At 35.3% G+C, this 27,564-nt stretch overlaps 1 protein-coding gene across 1 annotated transcript in view; it reads left to right on the top strand.

Moving 5' to 3' along the window:
* Positions 1–27,564, top strand: part of CNTNAP5 (contactin associated protein family member 5) — a 932,137-nt gene that overhangs the window by 176,813 nt on the left and 727,760 nt on the right. The window contains exon 2 of the mRNA XM_055120538.1: positions 26,660–26,764. Within this exon, the coding sequence (XP_054976513.1) occupies positions 26,660–26,764 (105 nt within the window). The remainder of the gene's footprint in view (positions 1–26,659; positions 26,765–27,564) is intronic.

Raw genomic sequence — 27,564 nt, forward strand, 5'->3', positions numbered from 1 at the left:
TATCAATTTATAATTCACAGATTTGTAAAATTATTTTTAGAAAATTTGGTTTGTCTCAAAAGTGAGAATATAAAATATGATTTCACTTAAGTTTATTTTTTGTTTCCCAATTATGAATGGGATTTGTATTACTAAGTTTTGGAACCATCTTCATTTTATTTCATTGCATTTAAGGTTTTTTGTGTATTGTATTCTATTGGGTCATTTATATTTAACAATTTATTTATGAAGCTGATTTATGTGTTCTCAATCTCAATATTTTGTCTATTATTAAGTTAACTGAGTTATCATGAATCTGTGCTGTGTAATTTTTCTCCCCTTACCAATGTTTTTAATGAACAGAAGGTCTTAATTTTAATACAGAAACATTTTGTGTGATAATACTAATTTTTTTCCTTTTAGTGGTTGGGCTTGGGTCACACACAGTGCTTAAGGGCTATTTCTGGCTCTGTGCTCAGAAGTTATTCCTGGTAGTGCTGAGGGGCTTATGTGTTGCTGACGGTGGAGCTGGTTAGGCTAAAAGCAAGGCAAGTGTCTTAACTGTTGCAATACCCTTAGGATCCTGTCTCTAAATCATGAAGCCCTGTTCAAAGGCACAATGATCAGCTTGTGACTTTGTCAGATCTTCTGTCTGACTGATAAATGTTTACTGAACCTTGGGTTGCCTATACCTTTACTAATCTTTAGTAAGCAACCTCCCACCAAATCCATCATTCACGTTTTGGAACAGGGTTATGTCTGTGCTGAATCACCCTGAGACCCACAAATCTAGATCTAACCTATGCAGTCAATGCTGTCAACAACGTTTACAGTATCTGTTTCATTTGCAGGAATATTTAGTAAACTGCTATGTTTTATTTTCTTCCTTTCCTGGTCTACTCCAACATAAGTGCTAAGAGTACACAAATGTGACTTGGAAATAAAAATTAGGAGCACTCCATTTCCTTTTCTGTGGCTAGTACCAGACTTGCATCTTTGATAACAGTGGTGTTGCCCTACCTGAGGGTCACCTCTTAACTGGTCTCTTCTGGTGAGAATGGACTTGCCAAGAAGCTAGACTTTTTCAATGTCCAGTCTTCTTTGCCCACCCTAGTCTACAAGACAGAAGCATCTACCTAAGCATTACCTGAAAATGCTTTGTGGTTCCTCTTCTCATTCCCAAACATGAGCTTCCTCCCAGCAGAGTTCCAATAGTATAAAACATACTATTAAACTGCCAGAGTCCTACCCCTCTTCTTTTGTGTTTCACTGTCTTATAATGACCAACAGATGTGAACTGAGTCTTGTTGAAAATTCTCTATGTTCATAATTTTTGTTTGGGTTTTGATTTGATCTATACCCAGCAGTGTTGGGTGCTTATTCATGGCTTTGTTCTTAGGCAGGGCTCAGGGTGCCAGGGATATAACACAGGTCAGCAAGGTAAGCACCATGCCCACTGAACTCTCTCCCCAGCCCCTGCTCAGTACTCTTTAATCATATACCAGATTAGTTTTTATTTTTTAAACAATATTTTAATATGATTTTGTTATTATATGTGTTAATATTTCTTTATTTCAAAATATTATTATTTTGTTATTATTAATATATTGTTATTTCAAATTATTATTATTTTGTTATTATATTTGTTAATATTATTCCAATGTTTTTGAAATAACATGCATTATACAATTCTATACGTTTCAGGTTTTCAGTAAAAATCAGTATTTACATTTACTAAACTTAAGTTTCATCCTAAAGTCAAACTTATCCTTCACCATACAACTGATCTTCTGAACTGTTTAACCGACAATTTTCTTTTTTGGAGCCTTTTCTTTTATAATATCTTCATGATATCTTCATTTTCCTTAGGCTCTATTTTCTCTGAGGTAACTTCAGTCACTCTACCTTCTACACCTTTGCTTCTTCAGTGGAGTTTTCCTGCCTTGTCCAGGGTTCACCTGTGGCACTAAGACCTCATATTAAGTGCACTTTCCATCCCTGTCAAACCTTTCCATGGCTCTCAGTTCGAGAGCTATCTTTCAGTGAAGTACACATTCCCAAATCCTGTGAAATACACCGAGTCACACTTCATTTCCTCTTGTTTCTTTAACTCCAGAGGTATTTATTAAACACATAAGTGTGTCTAACAGCATATTAAGAACTAAAGATACACAGGTGTAAAAGTTGAAACTTTTGGAGAATTGAACAAAATTGTGGATAAGGGCAAGCACAGAGTCATCTTCCAAAGTGGAAGCTGCAGTATGTGAGGACAGTGGGAAGAAAAGTGACCTTGTTGTGAGAGTGGATTAACAAGGAAGTGTTTTACATCACACTATATTAGTGTGAAACTGAAAATAAGAAAGGAAGTTGGAAAGAAGGTGATGGAGAACAAAGTAGCTAGAATAAGTTGAACATGATAGATGGCAAATTCCAAAGTAATAAGAATTTATATTTATGGTGGAAATACCAGTTATACTCAGAATTAGTTGGAAGCCTAAGAAAAATCCTAGGCTAATGAAAAATTGCAGTCAAGCTTGGAATTGCAAAGACACTTTTGTTACATAATATGGAAACAGATTAATATCTGGAATATATGGTACACTCCTGAAATCAAACAAAAAACATCGCAACTACATATAGAAACAAACAAAACTTGACAATGAGTAGGCAATCCACTCCAGAGGGAATATTACGGGCTGGTGAGGTAGTACAATGGGTAGAATATCTTGCCTGGTATGTGGCTGACCTCTATTGAATGCGGGGCACTGACTGCATATGGTTCCATTGTGTCCCACCAGGAGTATTCCATCAGCAAAGAGCCGAAATAAGCCTGAGCACAAATGGGTGTATTCCCACTCATTCCAAGAAATAAATTAAAGGGTTGGTGGCAGGAGATAATGCATTCATAAGGCGTTTGCTTGCCTCATACGTGGCCAATCTCTGTTGGATAGCTGGCACTAGATGAACTTTCCTGAGTACAGAGTCAGGTGGCAGCCCTGAGCAAAGCTAACATGAAGCTGATCTTGATCCCAGCACTGCACTGGCACCCCTTAACACAGTTGGATGTGGTCTATATAAGAAATAATACTAAAAAGTATCCCTTATATAGTGATGAAACTAGAGCATCTTTAATATCAAATGTTGAGAAACACATGAAAAAATGAAAGCTCTCATATTGCTGGGATGGTTATTAATTAATAGCAATCACTTTAAAGAATTTTATGCCAGTTAAATTGTTAAAGTTTATCTATCTCTCTACTATTATAATGGAAACTTATTTCTGAATAAACCCATACATATACATAGAAATTGTATTTTTGATTTATAATAGCAAAAGTATTCATAGAAAAATTGTTAACTAAATTACAGCATATGAGTATGCTCAAAAATGAAAACACAGCTTTTTATTAATTGATTTATTTATTTTAATTAATTAATTAATTAATTTTTATTGAATCACCATGTGGAAAGTTACAAATCTTTCAGTCTTAAGTCTCAGTTACACAATGCTCAAACACCCATCCCTTCACCAGTGCACATATTCCACCACCAAGAACCACAGTAAACCTTCCCCCCATCTCCCCATTTCCCCAGCCCCCCACCCCGCCTGTGTAGCTGATAAATTTCACTTTACTTTCTCTTTAGTTTGATTACATTCAATATTTCAAAAAAAAGCTCACTATTATTGGAAAACATAGCTTTAAGGGAATAACTTACAAATATAAATGTAGGGCATGAACAGATACTTAATCATTTTTATAAAAAAATTTGAAATGATATGCATGGTATATAATTAATTTAAATCATAAAATGTGTTGAAAACAATGTATTCCCATGAGTTTATAGTAAGGTGTGCTGAAAATCATTGTACTTATTTTATGCCTAAGAAGACTGGTTCCAAATGGTTCAGAAAATATCTTTGTTAGCAAAGGCCCAGTAAAATATCCAGTTTTAAAATGTTTAAGGAACCCCCACTTTACTTTTAAGAAATGTCTATGTTTGTGCTGTTTGTACTAACCAAAATAAATCTGACACTCATGTTCATAACAACTGACCAAATCCTCCTCTTCCCCCCAAAATAAGACATTTGGGGATTTTTGACAGCAGTGTTTTCGATATGGTGTGAGTTTAATCTATCAAGCTCCTTCCATGGGAATTATTTAGATCACTGTCACTGTCACTGTTATCCCATTGCTCATCAATTTGCTCAAGCAGGCAAAAGTCTCCATTGTGAGAATTGTTGTTACTGCTTTTGGCATATTGAATATGCCATGGGTAGCTTGCCAGGCTCTGCTGTGCGGACGGGATACTCCTGGTAGCTTGCTGGCTCTTTGAGAGGAATCAAACCCGGTTTGGCCACATGCACGGCAAATGTCCTACCTGCTATGCTATCTCCCCAACTCACCATATGTTAGTGTTACTTTAAATCTCGTTTGGAATTGTAGATCTTATTTCATCTGATTCCATAGAATATTTTTGTGGATCTGGGAATACTCCAAAAACATTTTATATGAGGGCAATTGCTTCTTTTCCTGACACTTAGCTTAGCTTCAGAGTGCAAGATAAACTTATCATGTGTTCCTTATTAAAAATATTAAATGTTAGCAGCATATTTAAAAAATAATAATCACTGTATCACTGTCATCCTGTTGATCATCGATTTGCTTGAGCAGGCCCACTAACGTCTCCATTCATCCTGGCTTTGAGATTTTAGCCACCTCTCTTTACTCATCTTTCCCAATGGTGTCACATTAGAGGCTCTTCAGGGTCAGGTGAATGAGACCCATTATTGTTACTATATTTGGCATATGAATACAACACAAGGAGCTTGCCAGTCTCTTCCCGTGTGGGAGGTAAACTTTCGGTAGCTTGCCAGGTTCTCCAAGAGGGAGAACTAGGCTTACAGATGTGCTTCCAGAAGCTTAGTTTTATAGTCTCTGGATGTTGGCCATTGATGGGATTACACGATGCCCGGGCAATTTCTGGGTGTGACTGCCTAGCTACTGGAAAATGGGGAATCTGGGTCCCACACACCTGGGTTTCTCTGCTGGTTCCTTCATGCGTGAAGTTCATCTGAATGTGTGGAGAGTGGCCTTGAGCATGGCTGTGGCTGGTTTCCGGAGGTCTTCAATTATTATTTATTCAAAAAATAATAAACATTTATAAATTTGAATTTGTGATGATTAAATGTTTATTATATTATTTGTCCATTTCTGGTCTCCTTAGTTGAAATAGATAGAAAAAGGAAGAGATGGAGGCAAGAAGGAAGAATGAGTGCACAGAAACAAGAAAAAGAGAATAAATGAGAAAAACACTAGTTTTTCAAACACACATTTTCTAAACTATTTCTAGGTTCCAAGGCTATTTAGAGTTTGATAAAACAAAATGAATTGTAAGACTGTATAAATGGAAGTCAGTATTAAAAGTTATATATGAGATACAATAAGGAACATAGCATTATTTTTTATTCACATCCTTAAGAAAGGATCACTTAGAAATTATATTTTATCACTCCCATGGAAAAAATTTCCCAGTGGCTTAGTTTAGGCTAAAAATCGCTGCTGATAAGTATGAGACTTCACCATTTCCTTGTATGCCTCTCCAGACCCAATTTTTTAAGTCCTCCCTCGACCTACTAGACAGGCATAACATGTTGAGCTTCAACTGAAATTTTATATTTTTCCTTTTAGCTTATTTTAAAAGTCAAATATCTGATGTTATAATGGTTTTTGTAGTTTAGGTTAGTTGTAGTGCTAGAAAAATCAGAAATAACTTGAAAGGGCCAGAATAACAGTCCAGCATAAAAAGTGCTTGTTTGATGCATGTCTGACTTGGAATCCCAGAAAGTTTAAGGTCTCCTGAACCCCATCAGAAAAGATCTCTGAGCACAGGAACAGGATTGATCCCTGAGTAGTGCCAATTTCAATTCTAAGACCAAGAACGATCAAACAACAACAGAAAAAAAACAAATTTTTAAGTTTATGAGAATAAAAGAAAAGATCAAAACACTTTTTGATTAAAATCCAATATCTTGCCATTTTTGGTCTGTTTTTAGTTGGGCTGGAGCGATAGCACAGCAGCTAGGGTGTTTGCCTTGCATGCTGGCTAACCCGGGTTCAATTCCTCTGCCCCTCTCGGAAAGCCTGGAAAGCCTCTAAGAGTATCTCGCCTGCACAGCAGAGCCTGACAAGTTACCCGTGGCATATTTGATATGCCAAAAACAGTAACAAGTCTCACAATGGAAACATTACTGGTGCCCGCTTGAGCAAATTGATGAGCAATGGGATGACAGTGAGTATCAGTGATTATTAGTTTTTCAATTCAGACCCAGCTTTGCTCAGGGCCTACTTCTGGCTCTGTGCTCAAGCATCACTCCTGGAGATGCCCAAGGACTAAAAATGTGTCTGGGGTCAGGCTGGAATTGGCTTCCTGAAAGGATAAAACACCTATTCTATGTTTCCAACTCTATATGTCACTTTTTTTGTGAAACAATTTAACTTTCCAATTTTTATTTGGATACTATAGATCTAGATATTTATTTCAGCAGATTTCACTTTAGAAGAGAACACTTGTGTTCTTTTTTTCATTTTCTAATGGTGGACAAAGGCTAGTCATGTGCCTCATAGGAACTGCAGCTTTAGAGATAAATGTTTACTCACTTCATATCCTAATTTCTGACATCAGACTGCTAAACAGTACAAAAATTAGTTTTAAGCATAATTATGTTGGCATGACAGATCGGTCTCTTTGGAAAGACACTGCCAAAGTATATGTATTACTGACAAACCTAACCAAGAAAGACCATCAAAAGATTAAGATTTAATGATTTTAATGATTTTGGATATTGTGTTAGTCTATCAACAAATAAGAACATAAATAACCATCACCGACTTTTTAAAAGAAAACATGATTAGTGAATTCTGACAAGAGACTGCTTTTTATATGTAAAAACCTTCAATTCCCCCCAGCCCAATGGTCATACATACATCAGATTATTGTCTTATTTTTTGCCAGGAGAGACAAAGTTCAGAGAGGCTAAATGCATCACTCAAGGGCATGCCTTAGAAACCCTATTTCTTTTACACTATCTCAATCTTCTCTCTCAATGAGTCTCACTGTTACAGAGAATAGTAGATTGTCAGGGGCTCCTCATGAGAGACCCTCTAACTCCAATGTAAAGCAGCAAATGACAGGGGCCAACCATAGATAGGAAGCAGGAATGTCACCAGAATCCTCAGGAATCATTGCAAAAATGATGCATGTGTTTCTGTTCTATGATCTCTTAATTTCCTATTAATGATAGGGTTTTGTCGGTGATAATTTAAAAAAAGTCCATTGCACAATTCATGAAAATGAACTAGGGAAATGTCATATTAGCCTCTACAACAATGCAGTTTTGAAATGGATACAGAATATTAGATATTTATATATTCAGATTTGTCCTCAAAATTCTCGGTCATATAAGCAGAGACATAAAGAATTTATCTCATGTAATCTTGGGTATCAAAGTTGACAAAGAATTATAGAATTTTTTCATTTCTCTCATCTTTAACATTGTTTTGATTTCCTTTTCTCTAAGTAGTGTTTCCATGATTGGTATCTCCTCTAGAAAAAGAAGCTTCTTGAAACACAGTTTAAAGATATAGTGTAAAACACTGAAGCAAAGTCAAATACAAGCATTGTTATGTATAGCCCCAAATATTCTGAACAGCTAAAAATAAAAAGAAATTAATGTAGTTATTTAAAGCTTTTCTAAAATCCAGAAAGAAGAGTGTATTTTATTATTTAGTTATGACCCACGTGTTTCTGTACTATGATATATTAATTTCCTGTTCATTATAGGACTATTTCAGTGAAAATTAAAAAATTTCCACTACACAAATCATGAAAATGAACTGAGAAAATGTCAAATTAACCTCACAATATGATTAAATAATTTTTAGGCTTTTAGGGGGAGGCCTTGATTTTTCAAAAAGTGATTTCACTTTAAATCTCTTCAGTAATGCAGAACTGGAGGATCAAAATTCTTTAGCTTTAAATAAGACCACGGGGAAAACAATTATTTTAGCTTTGTAAGTGAAAATCAACTAGCAGTCAGAGGTCAGTCTTTTGATAAGTAGCAATGGGCCAGCTTCAAAAACAAAGTGTAGAAATCAGCATTCTGTTAAATTCAGAAGACATGGAGAACCTGAGGGTCCAAGTCGAGTTATCTAGCATGATCGTAAGATGTCAGAGCTAAAGAGATCAGCAAGTTCATTAAGTTAGAGAAGCTTTATCACTATTTTCCTAGGAGGTACAATTCCAAATGTCAGGAAAATAAAACCAATTAGCCAGCCAGGCGTGACCTCTAAGTGCAGTCAGGATTAAGCCCTGAGTACGGCTGGGTGTGGCACAAAAAATTAAATAAATTAATGAAGCACTGAAAGCATTTAGATAGTGTCTCCCCTTTAGAGGTTTAATTAATTAATTTATTTAATTTATTTTTTTAATAATGTAGGAGTACTGCTATTTGTTCAGCCATTGATTAAGCTGAGTGAATTTGGAATGAACTCCACATTACTTTTTTTTTTAAATTGTATCACCATGAGATCACTTGCATCACTTGTCATCCTGTTGATCTTCGATTTTCTCGAGCAGGCGCCAGTAATGTCTACATTTGTTCCTGTCACATGCTAGTGTAGCCCAATGGTATCTGCTTGCTCCAGGAACACAAAGAACCTCAAACCATTCATTCAGGGTTTTGACAAAGAAGTCAGACCATCTCATACGTGGGCAGCCACTCGGTCTTTTGACATCCTGTCACCATGAGATAGAGTTACAAATCTTTCATATTAAGATTCATCCATACAATGACAAAACACCCATCCCACCACCAGTGCACATTTTCCACCACCCACATCCCAGTCCCCACCCTGCCTCTATAGCAGACAATTTCCCCAATACTCTCTCCTTAGCACATTATGTTTTGCTTGAAATTTCCCACCATGATTCAAGATTACCTACTAGGGGAAGATGCTAGATAATGTATTTTCCATTGCTCATTTTGAGTATCATGAAAGCTCGCATGGCTGCGATTTTAAATGTAAATTTCTAGATTGTAAATGGTTGGGTTCCAGAGACATCTCTATATGGCAGTAATCCATTTTGGGATTCAATTGGAGGTTTCTGGGCTAGAGCTGTAGGTGTGCTAAGATGACATTCAGAGGCAAATTGTGGGAGTGACAGCCAGTCTGCTGGGTGGGGACCTGGGGATGGACAGCCCAGGTCCTCTGCCACCATGTAGCCTGGGAACTTAGTCCTGAACCTGCATACCTGGGCCTTGCTTGTGGAAGCTCTTGGTCACTAGGATTCCATCTAGAGTAGGCAGGGAGACTTAACCTGCTCCATCTGGGGTGCCCTAGTGAAATTGACTTGGTATGGGGCCTGGAGAGCTCTCCAGCGCTGTGATGTCTTCCAGCACTTGATGCTGTGTCTCTGGGTCGGGGCGGTTGGTGTGCTAAGATTCACATCATGAAATTTTCAGTAGATTATATCTTGGTGAGGTCCATCCTTATATGGTGGAGTCAGACTTGGGGTATGGTGGCGATTTTGGATTGTGGAAGTAAGTGACTGCTGGGGGCTCTGCTTTGTCGGGCACAGGACAACCCGGCCACCTCCAAATTACCCCAGTCTTTTCAGCCATGCTTGGGTCCGAGCTTTTCTGTGGCTTTGGATCTCTTTCAAGATTTATTTATGGGTCTCTGAAGCAAGGCTGGCAGTAGAAGTTACAGGGTGGCGCTGAAGTTGGTTTGTGGGGTTAACTGCCAGTGCTTCCATGTATATTGGGAAGTGGGGGGAGGTAGCCCACCTCAACTCTGAGAAAGCCTGGAAATTTCAGTCACAAAACCCGCATACCAGAATTTTCAGCAGATTATATCTTGGTGAGGTCCATCCTGAAATGGTGGAGTCAGGCTGGGGATATCATGGCGGTTTTGGATTGTGGAAGCAAGTGGCTACTGGTGCTTTGCTGGGTGGACCACCAGGCCAACCTGCACCCCTCTGATTTACCCCAGTATGTTCAGCCATGCATGGGTCCAGGATTAACTGTGGCTTTGTATCTCTTTTGAGATTTATCTATGGGTCTGTGAAATAAGGCCAATAAATGAGCTTGTATAGCTGGTTTGTGGTATAGCTCCTGCACACCTAACTTTTGGCCATTTGATTTCTTGGTAAACCTGATCCCAAGTTTTTGAGGTCTAAGGACTGGTGCGATAGCACAGCGCATAGGGTGTTTGCTTTGCATGCGGCCGACCCAGGTTTGATTCCCAGCATCCCATATGGTCCCCTGAGCACCGCCAGGGGTAATTCCTGAGTGCAGAGCCAGGAATAACCCCTGGACATCGCTGGGTGTGACCCAAAAAGCAAACAATAAAATAAAATAAAATAAACCAAGTTTTTGAGGTCTGGCCAATGGTGCAGCAGTAATTTGGGGGTATCAGGAAGCCTGAGGGCACCATCAGACTGCTGATGTACTCACCCCGCAGGTACAGGTTGACCTGTTGGCGGCACCATACACCCTTCTTCAGAGGTTTTAAAATAATGTTTAATTCCTATTGGGAATTTTAATTAAAGTTCTGTTTGGAAATATGCTCATGAATATTGCAATAAGGGCTGGCCAGAATAAATAGAAATCACTTGCAATTTTTTAAAAAAATATTCTATGTTTGCAAAATTTGTCAAGAGATGAATGTCATGAGTAAATGCTACATGGTGGTAGCAATGTAATTAATGCAGGAGAGGGTTAGGCAAATCTGGTGCCACACCCAGGTCTGACCTTGGGCAAGTAATTTATATGTTAAATATCTCAGTATCTTTATAAAATCTGAAGAATAATACCAAACTCTTAATGGGTATTAGAGGAGTTCATGGATTACTTTATGCAAATCACCTGCCATAGTAGTCCATTAACTAAATTCAATACATGCTGAGTGCTAACATAATGATGACTGTAATAGCAACTAGAATAATATAGGTATGACATATCATACTTGATGCATAAAAATCCAAAATTTTTCTGTTTTTTTTATAAAAATAGGGTGTGACTTATGGAAAAACTTTTTAAAAATATGCATGTATTACTTGGAAAAGAAACAGGGTGTGAAGAGTATGTGATGGTGATAATTATGTGGATAAATACTGTATGCTTTGTGATAGGAAGATAGACTGTCCATATTGAAAATTCTTGACAATTTCCCTCTCTGCCTATTTAACATCCTTTTTTCCTTCCACCATGGAAGTAGAAGTGCCTTTTCAAAGCTTTCTTTCTGTATTACCATAAGAATTAGTTAGATTCTAATATTTTGAATTGAAAGAGCAAAGGCAGAAAGATAAACTAGAATTCAAAAACAAAATAAGTTTTATTAATCCAATTGTGTCTCATTAACCAGCAGTGCCAGAGAACTAGGGAATTGGAATTGAATAAAAATATAAATTTATTAAAGTATTCATATGTAAGTAATTTATATTTTCAATAAAGCATTTTCCAGCTCTTATCCAGGAAATCATGTTTCTGCTTTATAGAAGATAACAGAATATACAAGGATACTGCTGTGGGACAAACAATTCAGAGAGAGAAGTAATGCAGGAATTTCACCAGGGTGCAGTTATTTTGAAGGCACATGCTAAAAGAAGACATAGAAATGAATAAACTGTTTGTCAGACATCCATTGATCTCAACCATGAGCAAATGACTATCCTGATTCAACTTTTCAGTAGTCATATAAATTAATTCCAAATCTGTGTGGTAAATATATTTAGTATCGAATGATATGAATTCACATTATCTTAGTATACTAAATGCACTTCCAATTTTAAATTTCACTTATTCAAGCTAGAATGTCTGCCTAACACATTATACAGAATCAAAACTGTACTCAATGACCCTGTTCATCAAATGCACTTGAAAAACTGTCTGGAATTCTCAGACCAATGTCATGTATTAAAGGTTTTATTCTTTTCTCCCCCCATTCTGTCTTTTCTCTTCCAAGATTTGACTCATACCCACTTGAGAGAGAGCTAAAGCTGACAGAAAAAGTGAAAATCCTCTGCTTCTTGCCCGGAGGATATGCTTGGCAAGAGATTTCCAAGTGATGCTGTCATCAAAGCTAAACTTAACCTTGTTGAGGAAAAACCCCTTAACTTTCAAACCAACTCCTTGTCATGGCCATTCAACTTGCAAAGTATAATGTTGGGGGGGAAAGGAATAAAAATAGCAATGATTGCATTTCATTTTGAAGTTATTGAGACTTGAAATGATGACTTTTCATGTTTTGCAATGACACTAAAGTTAAATGTCTCAGTTCATGGGCACTTACCACTCTCTTCATCTCCATTAATCCTTGCTCACAGTTTTGAAATACACTACTTTCTGTCTTCAGCACTGAAATGAAATTTTCCTGGGGTGATAATTGCTTTCCAGTGTGTCTTTCTCCATGTTATTTGATTGCTAAAGATTTCCTCCAAATTGGGAAATATTTAGTGAACACAATATAATATATTTCCCTGCTATTTTTAATCTCCTCATGCATAATTTGAAGGATTGGGTGAGAGATAAATGGAAATTGAACTCATTTGGCCATGACAGATTTGCAAACTCTGAATACAGCTCAAACTTTATTGATATTTTTAAATTATAGCACAAAATACCTGGACATGTCCATATAACATTTATAGCATTTTATGTCTTCCTAGATACAGCCATCATCTGCTTAAAACTCACAATTACAATTCAGTGTGAGCAAGAAGAGCATTTTGCAAGAAAAAAGTAGAACATACTAGAGCATTTTGCTGGAACAAGCTTTTATTTTTAGCTTGTCTCAAAATTCATTATATAGAGGCCTGAAATGTCTTTTGAAATAATTATTTTTGAGTTCCTTGAAGTCACTTCACAAAGTCCTGCAGGATCTTCTTTAATACCTGCTGGGCAAGCTCTTTAGACCTCAGAAACAGTTGCTTAAAGGAGTTGTTGGAATCTACCCCTTTCTCTGACTTCTGATGAGAATATATGCTCTTGGGCAGGGGTTTTCAACTATAAGCCCCTGAGGTCTTCCAAAGAGGCCACAGTGAGAGTATTATAAAAGGGTTATGCAATGAAACAAGGGACTCAACTAGTAGGGTCGGAGTGGCACGTGAAGAAAGCTGTTGGAAGGAGACCTGTTGAAAAAAAATAGAAATACTTCTCTTAGACACAAAGTGCTAACAATTGGTGACTATAATTTGATCAAGTAAATAATATCTAGGGTTTGTTTGAGTAGCTATAAAAGGAAGCTTTTACAAAATTTACATAGGAAACTCTAGAATCTCAGAATGATCAAGATTGATATCTGTATATTAAACCAATGACTTTTATCTCATGCCTTTATTTGGATATTTTAATATGAGTAATAGCATTACAATTTCCAAAAGTAAAAGAACCAGATTTGTGGTGTAGCTCTCACCTTTCTCTGGTGCTCTCATTCCAGTATGGGAAAAAGACCAAGCAGAGCTATTATCATGAATTAAAGAACTGGTAGGTGTGGCCACACCAGTTAATTGTCCTTGATCCCAATCCCCAAACATACACAAAGCTTGGAGATTAAAAGTATGTGGTCATTGGGAGCTGAAAATGATTTTATTTCGTGATTTTACGATTCATATTTATGAACTCTGTAAACAGAATTTCCTTATTCATAAATCTTTATGGGAACTTAATGGGAACTTATGGAAACAAACTTACTATTATGTTGTTATAGTTACCATTATTTGAACTCTTGCTGTGTCAAACTCCATTTTCTCTGTGTGTGGTCCATAATACTCCACATTTTTTATAATCCCCATGTGAAAAATGAACTACATCATCTTCGCTTTTCAGGTGAGAAAACTTCAGCACAGAGAAGGAAATAAGTTTACCTAAGTCTGCTCATGATGGAAAAGAAATGAATAAGAAGAGAGATGAAACCCACAGCAGTAATATTTTTATTTTGCTTCACACTTTCATATCTGTCACCGCTTGGCTGCACATCAGACTTACATAGTCAGGAAAACCTCTGTGTATCCAGGTTCATTCCTCAAATTCTCAGAGGCTTGGTTATTTTATCTGAAAGGGTGTTTGAGGTTGGAATACTGGAACATTTCATTTGGAGAGATGCATTTGCCTTCCTGGTTAATAAATATTTGCACCTATGTTCCTCATTACAGAATTACCATCCTATTCCACCTCTCTGAGATTTTTTTTGCTGTGATGAAATAAAGAAGGTATTTATAACTCATAGATATATGAAAATGGTAATGTTATTGTTATCAAAATCTCCTTTAAGGATTTATGCCTTCAGTGACTTGGGTCAATGATTTTATTATTACCCAGAAATTTCCTATTCCAGAATGCTGCCTACATCCTACCAAGATTTTTTGAGTTTTTTTGTTTGTTAGGAGAGTTGGAGGTGGGGTAATTCTTTTTCTGTGTTTAGAGATAGTTCCTGGTGTTTTGGGGGGTACTGCAGCACTTGAAATCGAATCAGCATTGTCCACAAGCAAGGTAAACGCCGTTACCCCTTTATTATATCTCCAGTCTACCAATGTTTTTAATCGCAACTGAAAATATAGTGTCTAAAATTTTACTTTTCAAGTGGTTATTGCACAATTGCTTTGAATTTACCACTTAAAGGAAATCTAAATGGGAATAGAGGATACCTTAATGAGCTCATGATATAATGTATAGCAATATCACAACAAATGTCCTTTTAGCAGAATATAAGTCATAAAAAACCCTCAAATAAGGAAGTAGTTTTATCTGTCTAAAGGAATTATGGCATGTTTCTGGGATTATTGGCATCATGTGAATGCACAGGGCTCAATGATTTAGCAAAAGAGATGTGACGGGGGAATTCATGACAGTCACATAGTAAGGGGCATAGAGGTAAAACAAAATGTGTGTAGAAATCTGCCAGCAAGTTTGTAAGTCTGAGTACAGATTGTATTTAGTATCATAAAACAGACTGTGCTCTGGTCACATAGAATATATTTAAACAAGTATCTATAATTTTCTTCTAAAGGCATAGAGAACTCTATTAGATATCAATGTAGTCATATGTTTCCGCAATTAAGAGCAGCACCATATCACAAAGGAAGCCTTGAGTTTCATCCCTGAAGTAAAGTAAATAAACACATGAACGTTTATTATATTTAACATTATTTTATATTCTGATTAAAATATAACTAGATAGATAGACAGATTAGCATATACATGATGCTACTTAAAATATATTCAAATAAAGATGAGGGATATTAACTATGCTACAAGTCATAAGTCATTTTAAGGCATGACCATTTTAAGGCATGATCTTGGTTTTGCTTAAGTTAAAGTTTTAATCCTAGATAATTAATCTTTAATTCTCTAGTGTAGGTATCTAGTTTAAAAATAATTGTGGTGATTGAAACCAGAAATATTGATGCTATCATTTCTTTACTCCTTCTACTCAATTTAGTAGGCAGAAATAATTCTTTTATAACTGCAATTTTCATATCTTTTCTCTGTTCCAGTTGCAGTTTTTGTTTGGACCTTTACAATTTCTTCTTTATTATTTCTCAATTTCTTCTTTATTATTTCTATGTCTTTTTTTTTGGCTTTTTGGCATTTTGGATCATAACTCAGCATTGCTCAGAGGTTTTTCCTGGCTCTGAATTAAGAAATTAGTCCTTGTGGTGCTCAGGGGACCATATAAGATGCTGGGGATTGAACCTGGGTCCACAATGTACAAGGCAAATGCCCTACCCACAGTACTATTACTCCAGCCTCTATTTTCATATTTTTGATTGGGTCTTCTTGTCACCAATCATTTGTTCTCACTATTGTCTTTCTACTCTTACTATGGGTATGTACAAAAATACACATATTTGATGTTCCCACTCTAAAATTAAAGAACTTGTTTTAGAATAGAAATTGGTATAACTCTTTCAAACAAATCAGTGTCTGTTGGCTTTTGTTCTTATAATGTACAGATACATTAAACCCAATTTTAATAACTATATAGTTTCCAGTACAGATTTAATAACGAGGAATAATTCTATTTCTATAGGTTCATCCCCTTAAAGAAAGATCTGTGCTTTCAGTTCTTTTAAGATGGACTATCTCTACATATGATAGCACGATAGCTGCCAAGTTGTACTTAGTTGTTCATTGAAATACAAGAAAAAAATTAATGAAGCTTAGAAAGTACTCTGTGTTTGGTCTTGGAGCATAAGTAATGCAGGAACAGAACATTTCTTTGTAGAAAATTATTCTATGAACCCTGAAGAGCTGATAAAGAAAAAATATTAAAGCTACCTGAATGAGCAAAGTCTAAAAGGTAATGAATTTGAAGATAAGAAAGAAAAAGTGATAGAAATAAAAGAAACTAAGATATTCTGTTATGTGCCAGTTGCAGAGCTGTCCTGTTCTCATAAAACATTCTAAAACTTCACATCCATGTTATATATAAAGAAGGCTCAGATTAAATGACTTTCAAAATAAGCTACAATTAATAAAATTAAAAATCAGAGTGAAAATTCAGACAAAATACAATGCTGGGACTGTTTCTAAATATAATGCAGGTTACAGCTAGTTCAGAAAGAGAACACATATACATATACATACATGCATATATGTACACACATACAAAGACAGATTATGATCTGAATGGACTATGGCTTTGCTTTCTTAGCTAATTATTTGCTCATCTACAGAGACAAAAATATCTATATTTGCATGGATTATCTGCACTATCTACTCAATTGACCACTGTTTGTTTTTTTTTTAACCTCATTGGATATGCTTTGAGCCAGCTGCTCAGTCCCCAGCATAAGTCTATCTTTTTATTCAAGGATTTCCCCTCAGTTTCAATGAGTAGATTGATGATGCATAGATTGTGGTGTTTCTCTATACCTACACCTATTAACAATGAAGATGGTTAAATGAATACATATGGATTGATTGAACAGCACTTTAACATCATGGTTTCTTGAGTAACCAGGTTTTTCCATGTAATTTAGAACTACTCAATGCAGAACCATGATTAGCTATTGGAAGCTTAGCTCCATTATGTTTTAAAAAAGAAAAAAAAAGGAGACTTGATATCCAGTAAGAAAGACACAATTCTAGAAAATAATCTCAATACTGATGAGCACCAGATTGGCAGAAGCATTGACATTACTATTCTTTAGCCAGCTACTTATCTTCATTTGTAGGTTTCACTTAGAAAAAATAAACTTTACAAAGTGAAAAATACATCATTTCTACTTTGAAATTTTTAAGGATTTTGTTTTTATTTTTCTTATTTTCTTCATCTTACCAGCCTAACACAGTGGATAGGGCATTTGCCTTGCATACCGCCGACCTTGGTTCAATTCCTCTCTCCCTCTCAGAGAGCCTGGCAAGCTACTGAGAGTATCCCACTCACATTGCAGAGCCTGGCAAGCTACGCATGGTGTATTTGATATGCCAAAAACAAGTCTCACAATGGAGACCTTACTGGTGCCCATTAGAGCAGATCGATGAACAATGGGATGACAGTGCTACAATGCTATAGTGCTGCCATCCTATATTCCATTCATTCATTTATTTACTTTTTTCATAAACTCCCATAAATTTTGGACCTGATTTGGAATTGGATTTTGTAAAAGTGTGTGTGTGTGTATGTGTTTATGTATATGTGTTTTGCAAAGGTTTGATTGGTATGGAAAGGATGAAGAGGTATAAGATTATAGAATAATAATAAATTAGAAACATTTTAATAAACAAAATTATAATATTTTTCAAAGATGTGTTTTTTATTGGATGTCTCCTCTAAAATTCTTCAAAGTGATCTAGTGTTTTATATTCCAGAACTTTTTGATTGTTTCTATGGCTCTGTCTATACATCAAATACTTCATGCATTTGAGGAAATTCAATTAAACTATGGATAATCTTTCAGAATCCTAAAGCTATAATAGCTTTAGCATAGGGAGTTTAGACATTAAGATCAATGCTTTTATTTTTGTTTTTAGTGTTCTGGGGTTGGTGTTGGTGCTTCAGGGCTTATTCCTAATTCCATGCTCAGTGATTATTTCTGGGAGTAATCAAAATACTATTTATGGTTGGGGAATCAAATGAGGGTTGGTCATATTTAGGGCAAGTGCCTTAACTCCTGTACTATTTCCCTCGCCATGAGAGTGACACTTATAAGGGACATGTCCTTGACCTCAGTCTGAAGCTAAGCCTACCAACATGTCATTTACTCCTGATTTTCCTGGTTAGACACAGGCTTTATTATGTGAACAACTTTCAGTACTAAAGAACAATGGGACCCTGACTGATGTTCATCGGGAACCAGTAATGTGCTAACCCTGTCTCTTTATTTTTATGTTTCCACTTCCAAAAGTCACATTTTCAGTTTTATACTTAGTAAGTCTTAGTAAAGAAAACAGGTTGAAACAGGGTTTTTAGGAAGAGTGGTTTTAAAAGAGTGGAGCTCATTGAGTAGACAGCTATAAAAATCAAAACATGATAATGAAAACCCTAAACTATAATCAATTAGTGAGCAAAGATAAGAAGAAAAGAGTATGTACCTAAATGTCAGAAATTTCCATTCAACTAATAAAATAAGACTCGTATTTCCATCTTTCCACTTGACAAACATTTATTGAACATGTACCTAATTGGGTATAATAACTGCTGGGATTAAAAAACAAAATCCTTGCTCAATGTGAGGTTTTATATTCCCCTCATGATTCATCACATATTACCCACATCATTTGCCTCACATATTAGGGCACAAGAAACGTATTAGTCATATTAAATGTTGATACATTTAATTTAATGTTAGAAAAGAAGATATTAAATCTGTCAATAGCAAGCCAAGAATCCAAAATGAAGGAAAATATCAAAGAAGGAATGAGCTAGTTCTAAATGCTTTTGATTCTCACATAGGAGTGTAGCTCTTATCATCCATGATGCACTCACATTTTCATTTTTGCATTCGGGATTCAATTTTCAGATATCCTATGTGCAATGTCACACATACCTTCAATGTCCAGGCAAGATATTGACCAGAATGTAAATGGACAGCTGTACAATCCAATTGATGTTCTCTCTAACGTGAACCTGACAAACAAGGAAGGGAACTGCAACAGAAACAAATCCTGCTGCTGTTCTTACTAAATTCTTACTGTGCTGCATTGGGATTAATTGGGATGCAGCTCTGGGTAACTGCTTATAAGAGAAAGCCTGTAATTCTGAATTCAATATTTCTTAAAATAGCAAATAGAATTGTTCAAAAGATCTTAAAAGAATCCAGGCACTCTCTTCAAATTCAGATACTGAACTAGCCCCTTTTATAGAACCTGCTACCATCCCAGAACCTACACATTGCCAGTCACCATCACACTGCCATTTGCAGTGGGTCCCTCTCCAAGATGTTAAGGAATGACAGGGTTTCTGATTAAAGTCCTCTGTTAATATTTGTTGATTGAACAATAAACAGTCCTATCATCTACAATTATAATTCTAAACTAAAAAGTGGTTTAATGAGATCAAAATAAGTTGACAATGGTCAGGGCTGTTGGACCCCAAATCAAAGGGCTTTTGCACATAAATGCTCATCGACACTTGAGGAACTTCAAATCTTTTGGATTTTCTTTCAAGCTGAAGAACATGCCTTGCCTATTAAATATAAGAATTGTGTTTCTGATTTTATGTGTTTGTCTATTTTTTATGTTTAATTTTAATTTTGCCTTCCTACAGCCAAGCACACAGCCATGGCAATCCAGCAGGTAGTCAAAAAGTCACTGACTGAGTTGCAAATGGATGTCAGTATAGTGAAGCTTTAACCACCTTTTCATGACTCATTTTAGAGAGCCATATTTCTAAGTCTGCTCATTAAGAAGTAACTTATCTCTTAGGATTTCATAGAGAAAGCAGTGACAGGGTCCGATTCAAGAAAAATATTACAGAATTTATTTTTGTTGTTTGCTAAGTGAAAATATAGGTAACAAGGGGAGAAATAAATGAAGCTAAAAGCATGAGTTGTCACTTTAAGCACCATTGTAGGCACTACACAAAATACATGCTTTATATCTTTTAAACAAAGTAGGCCATTAAGTGTGCAATGCTAAGAGGAATTTTATCTCACCTATAAATACAAGTGAATCTTTTAAGCTCCAAATTCCCATATACAGACAATTTACTGAAGTAATCAAGATGATGCTCAGAGTTTAACTTCAGGACCATTTGTAACTCAATTGGTACTCTAATAATAATGAATAAAAATATATGAGAGTGACAAAAACTGTTACTTAAAAGTAGAATCATCTTAAAGTGTCAATGTTAATTTCTAAGAAGCTGAATAAATATCATAATTTACTCAGTATTCTTTTTTATATTTTAGCTTTTAATTAATGTGAAAGAAGACAATTATAATTTCACTGAACTCATATACTGAAAAATATATTTACAACTATTTAGATTAAAAATAGCAAATGAAATTTTTGACTTGAGTAACCATACGAATATCAAGAGGAAAATATATAGGCTTTATTTTATTCTCTTTTAAGTTTTGTGTGTCTTTACTTTTTCTTTTGATGCATATCAAGTCAGGAAAACTGTTAAAAGAAATTAAAGACAGTAAAATTAAAGGATAAATGGAAAATAGATACTTAAATAATTTTTGACAAAAATTGAAATTAAAACAAGTGCTGTAACAATATTGCTATCAGGTCTATGTAGATAGACATTGATTCATAAAATAGTAACCCTCTGAGATTGACAAAGTCTGACTTTATTTTAAGATAATTCTCTAAATGCATAGAAGACCATTTGGTAATAGCCAGTCACTATATATTTCTAGGTTCTTTTGCAGTGTTTATCTGCAAAGTCAGTATGTGGACTCCCCAGGGTGACCTCATTGCAGAAGCATTGTCATCACTGTGAATGGGACACTTCTGTGGATAAATATCTAATTGTAACACCAGCATGGAGTTTCCCTAATATTCTCCCTTGGCCAAAGATGATCCAAATTAAATGATTTATGGATTAACTCTCTCCCTCCCCTAAAAAGAATAGGACACATAACTTGACATGTTATTTTTTGTGTATTATAAATTTTGTGTATTATAAATTTTAATTTTTTAAATTTACATCTTAAAAATCACGTGGAAGGAAATAAATGAAAACATTGACTTCTGTATGCAAAAATAAATAAATGAACAAATAAATACATGATTCTGGACAATCCTGCCATATTCCGTGCCCTCTTTCATGAATTCAAGGACTTAAAATCTCTAGTAGTAGATGTTCCTTCTGATTTTGATATCCTTTTACTCTACAACGTAGAAGATGTCGTCTGCATCTTGGGCCATATTTGTTCAATGCTGCCAAATTGAAAATGATAAAGTTTTCAGAATTCACCTCATAGAAATGTTTTAGTTTGGCTCTTAATTTGCTCAGGGGTAGGGTGGTATAGAAAATAGCCTTTATGTTTAGAAAAATTAAAAAGCATTAAGTATGAAGGTGGAGAAAATGAGGATAATAAATCATATGAATCATATGTAAATAATGGTTTGCATATTGATTTTTATTTTTTGTTTATTTATGGTAATCTTCCCAAGCAATGTTCAGGGGATCTGAAAGCTACACCCTATAATACTTTTCCATCCAATTATATGTTCTCGCCTAGAGATAAAGGATTCTCAGTGTCATCAGGATCACATAGTCTTATGTTGTTAAGAGAGATGAAGTTTATAGAGCTTGAAATTTACCTTCTCAGGAATGTAAAGCATAACATGGCTTTCAGATCATCTCCTGTTTCCCTGGCTCTTACTTACAGATTGTCTTGAATTCCATTCCGTGTTGGCAGCAGATCTTCTTATGAAAAGGGCCATGCAGGTGCTTTCTAAGAGTATGTCTTGTAAATATCCATCTATGCCAATGCATCTGTGAAGGGTAATGCATTTCTGGAAAAAAAATGGGAAAACCATCATGGTCTATCTCAGAATCGGTGTCCCATAGGAAGCCTGTCTTAGTTTGTGTGTTTCCCCTAAACTTCAAATATCATTCTTCCTTCTGGAGCTTCTTCACCCTTTACTCTTTATTTTTGTAAATACAGATATATATTGACATGCACTTCTAGAGGCACCAACTGTGGATTTATTATTGTGAAGACATGGCATGAAGGTTGAGATGTGAATAAAACCTAAAATTTAACAACAATGTAGATTTGTTTATTGAAAACCCACAGGAATGGTGGAGCAGATGGCACTTCGTTTCTTTCTATTTCAACCATGTGTCTGGTGTGATATTGGTCCAGTTTCTGAAAGAGCGCCAATCTGCAGAGGGTGGGGAATCTCTTAGCTTTCTATGTCCTCACTTTTCTATGCAAAGAAACTAGGCACCCTTTGTCCTTTCTTTTGCCCTTCAAGTTATTTTCTCCTTCTCATGTGGTCAATTGTAAAACTTTTACTGCAAACCTCACTAACAGTATTGTACATTACAGCCCCTCAAGCACTAATTTTGTTAAATAAAACACCATAAGGGACATCGATTTTTAGGCATGATTTGTGAAATGAAATAAGACCTCAGAAGTAAAATAGTTGAACTAGTTTCAATCAAAGCAGATAACATATTTCATATACTGTTAAGTCGATATATTTTAGATCTATCCTCATTCCAATTTTTAAAATTATTCCATGGTTGAGTGTGGCTGTTTTCATTCCCTTCCTTATGTTAGTGGACAGTAGAGATAAAGTACAGTGTGTTTCAAAGTTTTATCAAAAGAATCCAAGACCAGAGAAGAATTAAGTCTGAAAAAGGGATCTTTGAGCTCTAACTCTTTTGACAGTTTTTCTGCTGCACATATGTCACAAATTGGAATGTTCTGAATTTATTTTGTATTATGGGGCCTCTCAAGTGGTGCTTTGAATGGGTGCCTAACTGAGCTATTGGTTCAATTTGTGGATTTGGTTATGCTTAGACGTTACTGAGACCGCTCGAGAAATTTGACGATCAATGAGATGATGATGATGATGATGATGATGATGATGATGATGATGATGATGATGATGATGATGATGATGAGAGTCTGAAGTGTGGGGATTACTTAGGCACCCTGCTGCTACACAAATCCTCTCTGGATACACCCAGAGGTGTTCATGAAACTCTAGGGTCACACCTACCAATGTTTTGATGACCACGTGGTACAGAAAATAGAACTAGGGTCAGCCACATGCAAGACGTGCACTTAAATCAGGCATCATCTTTCTAACTACTATGATGTTTTTTTCTATATTTTAGATAGGACCAGAGAGATAGTACAGTGGATTAGGGGTTGGATTGTGTGCAGCTGACCTGGGTTTGGTCCTTGGCATCTGGAACTGATTGCTAACACTATAGGTAGTGATCACAGAGCAGCGCCAGGAGTAAGCCATAAATCCAGCCGGGTAAGGCTCCAAAACTAAACACACATAAACACACACATACTCACTCACATATAAATCAATGACCATAATGTGCTATATTATATATTTACTGCTATAGAAATATAAATGTCTAAAGATAAAATGAGTTTTTAGGTTTAGAGTGTATTGTAAAATTCTTAATTCCTAGTGGTTAGAAGCCTTTTGATTAGAGGTCTGACATATACACAACTTAGGGGTGATTATATGGTAGATATGATAGCAGTATCTATCAACTGAAGGGAAAGAGATAGTCTTTATTCTTTATTCTATATTTATATTTATTGTTTTTATATTTTATTTCTATTTATTTTTCTCATATATTTTAGAGTGAAAGTTCAGGTATGTTCTATAAAAACCATTACTATAATGGTTTTAACAAAGGAACACAGTCTTAAAAGATTTTATGTCTTTCTATTTGCAAAGGTTTTTAATTTATTTGTTAATTATTATTTGCTGAAAAATTGTAATTAGAAGGGGTTTCACATCTGACTATTATCAGGACTTACTCTTGGCTCAGTGCTCAGGAATCATTCTTGTCAGTCCACTGGAAACCATATACAGTGCCTGGAGTTAATTTGCAATCAGCTGCATTCAAAGCAAGTGACTTAACCCCTGGAGACTATTTCTAATTTACCCCCTAATTTTCATTGTATTGGATATATAGCTCAGAGGTCATGTTTCCAATATAAGCACCCATGTTTGATCTCCATCGATACACTGTGTGTAAACAACACCAGAGCCTATCATTGAACTGTTTAGTCTTATTGCTGAGTGTAGATAGTGGTTCCTGAACTCTGTGAGCACTATTTGGGAGGCCCATTGAAAAATTTAAAGTATAAATTAATGACGACTATGAATTCACTTTTCCCACTTTAGATTAGAAATATGGAATTTTTTATCCTCAGTTAGTGAGGGAAAACTGTGCAGGAAGGGTGTATTTCAGAAAATAAAATAGTGGGGGGAAAGAGAGATAGTGCACAAAGTCAGCAGTTCCAGAATGAGGCACTGACTAGGACGAAAGAAGATGGGAAAGTCACTTTTATGTTACCTTGGTGATGAAGTCCCATTTATATGGATCTGAATCAAACTTCTCAGCTTTCCCATCAATTTATTCACTGCTTGCATACTTACATCTTTCAGTGGGCTCTAAAGTTAAAGAAATCTGAGACCAAATTTTGCTCAAGGCATTTTCAAGGTTAATCATCAGAATCTTCTAAATATTTATCAGACTGAATAAAATTAAAGAAATTAGACCACTTTTATTTCTGCTTAGAGAAAACAAGGACTACAGTTGCAACACTCAAACATTTCATTAGTGATCTATGAAATGGCCATATCAACATTTACCAATAATGACGGGTTGCATATCTTTTTTTAAGTGCAGAAATATTATAAAAAATATGGTACTTTGCCCTTTAAAAGACCTTCAGTTTGTAGAACTATGTTTCAGAAAGACTTTAAATTTTTGGGAAGTGGTACTAGAAGAAATTGGAGGATAAGTATCACTACAGATGTGGATATGAGGGACTCAACATAGCTGTGAAGTGTGATACAGTGTGATGTTTGATATGTGCATACATTTGTATAGCACACATTTCTGTGGATTCAGTTTAGTCAGCTTAAGTTTTTCCCATCCACTTGATAAAACATACAGGAAGAAACAAAAATCTACATTGTGTTCAAGTTGCTTCCTAATATATAAATAACATTATTTATGTTGCCCAACAAGTGCTTAGAGTGTATAGCATCTCTTCTCATCTGCATCTTTTGCCAAAAATAAATAAAGTGTCCTGAGCTCTGATTTCTATTTGTGGAATGACCAAAACTGCTAATGTGTCCTTCCTGTGATTTTAATTTTATTCCTTTTCACTGAGGATCTGGCTGTGTTATGTGTTTGTCAAATATCACAAAATATTTTTCAAACATTTGTTTTTGGGAAAAATATTTCTAAATATGTATTGCCAGGTTTTTCTTTAACACATTTAACAAACAAAAATTTAATCCTTATGTTTCTCATTATTTTTTCTGAAATTAGATGAAATAATATTCTCTAAGAATTTTCTGGATAAACAAGCAGTTTTGTATGCCAATGTACATTTTCTTTTAAAATCAACTCTTCCTGAATGTCTCTAACAAATGAAATTTATCTTCAAACTTGAATTATACTTTTCAATATCAATTTTGTTTTGAAAGAATTATGTCTAGACATGATAAAATCAGCTTGCCATATATTATGCAAGATAGTATATAAAATAGAAAAATAAGAAAACTTATTGGTAATTTCGTACAGATTTATTCTTTCCTTTCTGTTTGCCTGCCTCCCTTCTTCCATTTCCTCACAGATCACTTTAATAAGTGTTTATTAATAACCTTTCATATACCAATTATTTATTATGAGCCCTCCATACAATGATTCATGAGGAGAGGAAACAAATTATTTAAATGAATCTATTAAAAACATTTAGGCAACCACTTTTCTAGGGGAAATGAAGTGTCTTTTGTATGAAATTAGATGGCCAGGCCTTCAGTGGCAGTCTGGAGTCATGTAGCTATAATGTCAAGACCAATGTCTGCTCATGATCACATCTTGTCTACGTTTGCACAGCATCAAGGAAACCTTAGAAAAAATATCATGCCTAGAAAGATTGGAGGGCAGCTAATGTAATTGATATAAGATTCAAAGGCATATGAAATTAGATAATTCTCATTATTTTATAGAACAGAAATGAATTGTTAGAGTTAGTAACTAATTTCCCAAAGATTTGGAGCGGATGGGATTCTGAATTTGTCTGTGCCACCAGATATGACTTATGCAAGAATGATTAGGAATTAAAGATGAAATGTATAGTCGATTAAATGTATAGTCTCATCCTTTAATAGTCTCATAAATAACAAGCTTTAGCTTTATAATTTGGAGCTATACTCGATTAAAGGAATGACTAGGTAGTTGAACTTTTAAGTTAGATAAATCTGGACAAGAATTCTCAATATATTCTTTTCTAGTGTTGTGTTCTTGTCAAATGATTTAACATCTCTGAACTTCAGTTTCTTTAGCTGGGAGTGAAATGTATAAAATAGTACATGGAAGAAAGATGATTGGCAGAGTAAGGCACAGATAATCCTTAATGGGTATTAATGCCATGATTTCTTTATGGAATATGTTTGCTAATGTGAATTGCTCTTTCTTTCTCGATGTTTCAGATAACTGTGATGACCCATTAGCATCTCTGCTTTCTCCAATGGCTTTTTCCAGTTCCTCAGATCGTACTGGTACTCACAGTCCAGCTCAACTCAACCGAAGAGTTGGTGAGTAGAGCTATTGAATCACTAAAACAGTGCTGAGCATTTCCATGCTTTGGGATCATATTGAAAGATGTGGTAAGGAAAGGATGAGTAGAGTTAAATGCATTAAGACTATGTTTCAATTTTGTTACCTCACCCACAGTGTATTTTTGGTTGTTATAACAGATATCTATAAAAATTGATTTCTTGCTTCTTATGAGGGCTCTTGTCAAACCATAATCAGGGGCTTCAGGTCCATTCTGACAGAACTCAGATTGGCTGGCCATGTAAGAACAGGAATAAATCTCTGGACCTACTATGTACAAGACATGCACTCCAGCCATTTGAACTATGAACCTATCCAGAAAATGTGTTTTAAAACTATATGCTTTATTTTTATAGTTCTTGCATCTTAAGAAAACCGCTATCAAATATACTGTTATTGCACATTGTTTGGGAACATATAAGCGGGCACATCTGTGTTCAAAGCTAACTCCTGGATCTGTGTTCATAGATCACTCCTAGTAGTATTTAGCAGACCATGTGTGGCACCAGGGACCAAACCCTGGTTGACCATGTGCAAAGGCTGCACCTTACCTACTGTACTATATTATCATACATTTATAAAAAGCATCAATAAAGTCTATCTAGAGTTTTCATTCAGTAACTTTGTTTTACAATAAATCTTGCTAATTCAGAGCCATGAATAGAATAATATGCTATTAAGTAAAAGTAAGAAGATACAATGGGATGTGAACCCAATAATCAGCACCACATATGATCTTCTTAGCTCCTCTGAATGTATTCTTTTCTACATTTGTGCT

The sequence above is a fragment of the Sorex araneus genome, chromosome X, assembly GCF_027595985.1.
Source record: "Sorex araneus isolate mSorAra2 chromosome X, mSorAra2.pri, whole genome shotgun sequence".
Lineage (NCBI taxonomy): Eukaryota > Metazoa > Chordata > Mammalia > Eulipotyphla > Soricidae > Sorex > Sorex araneus.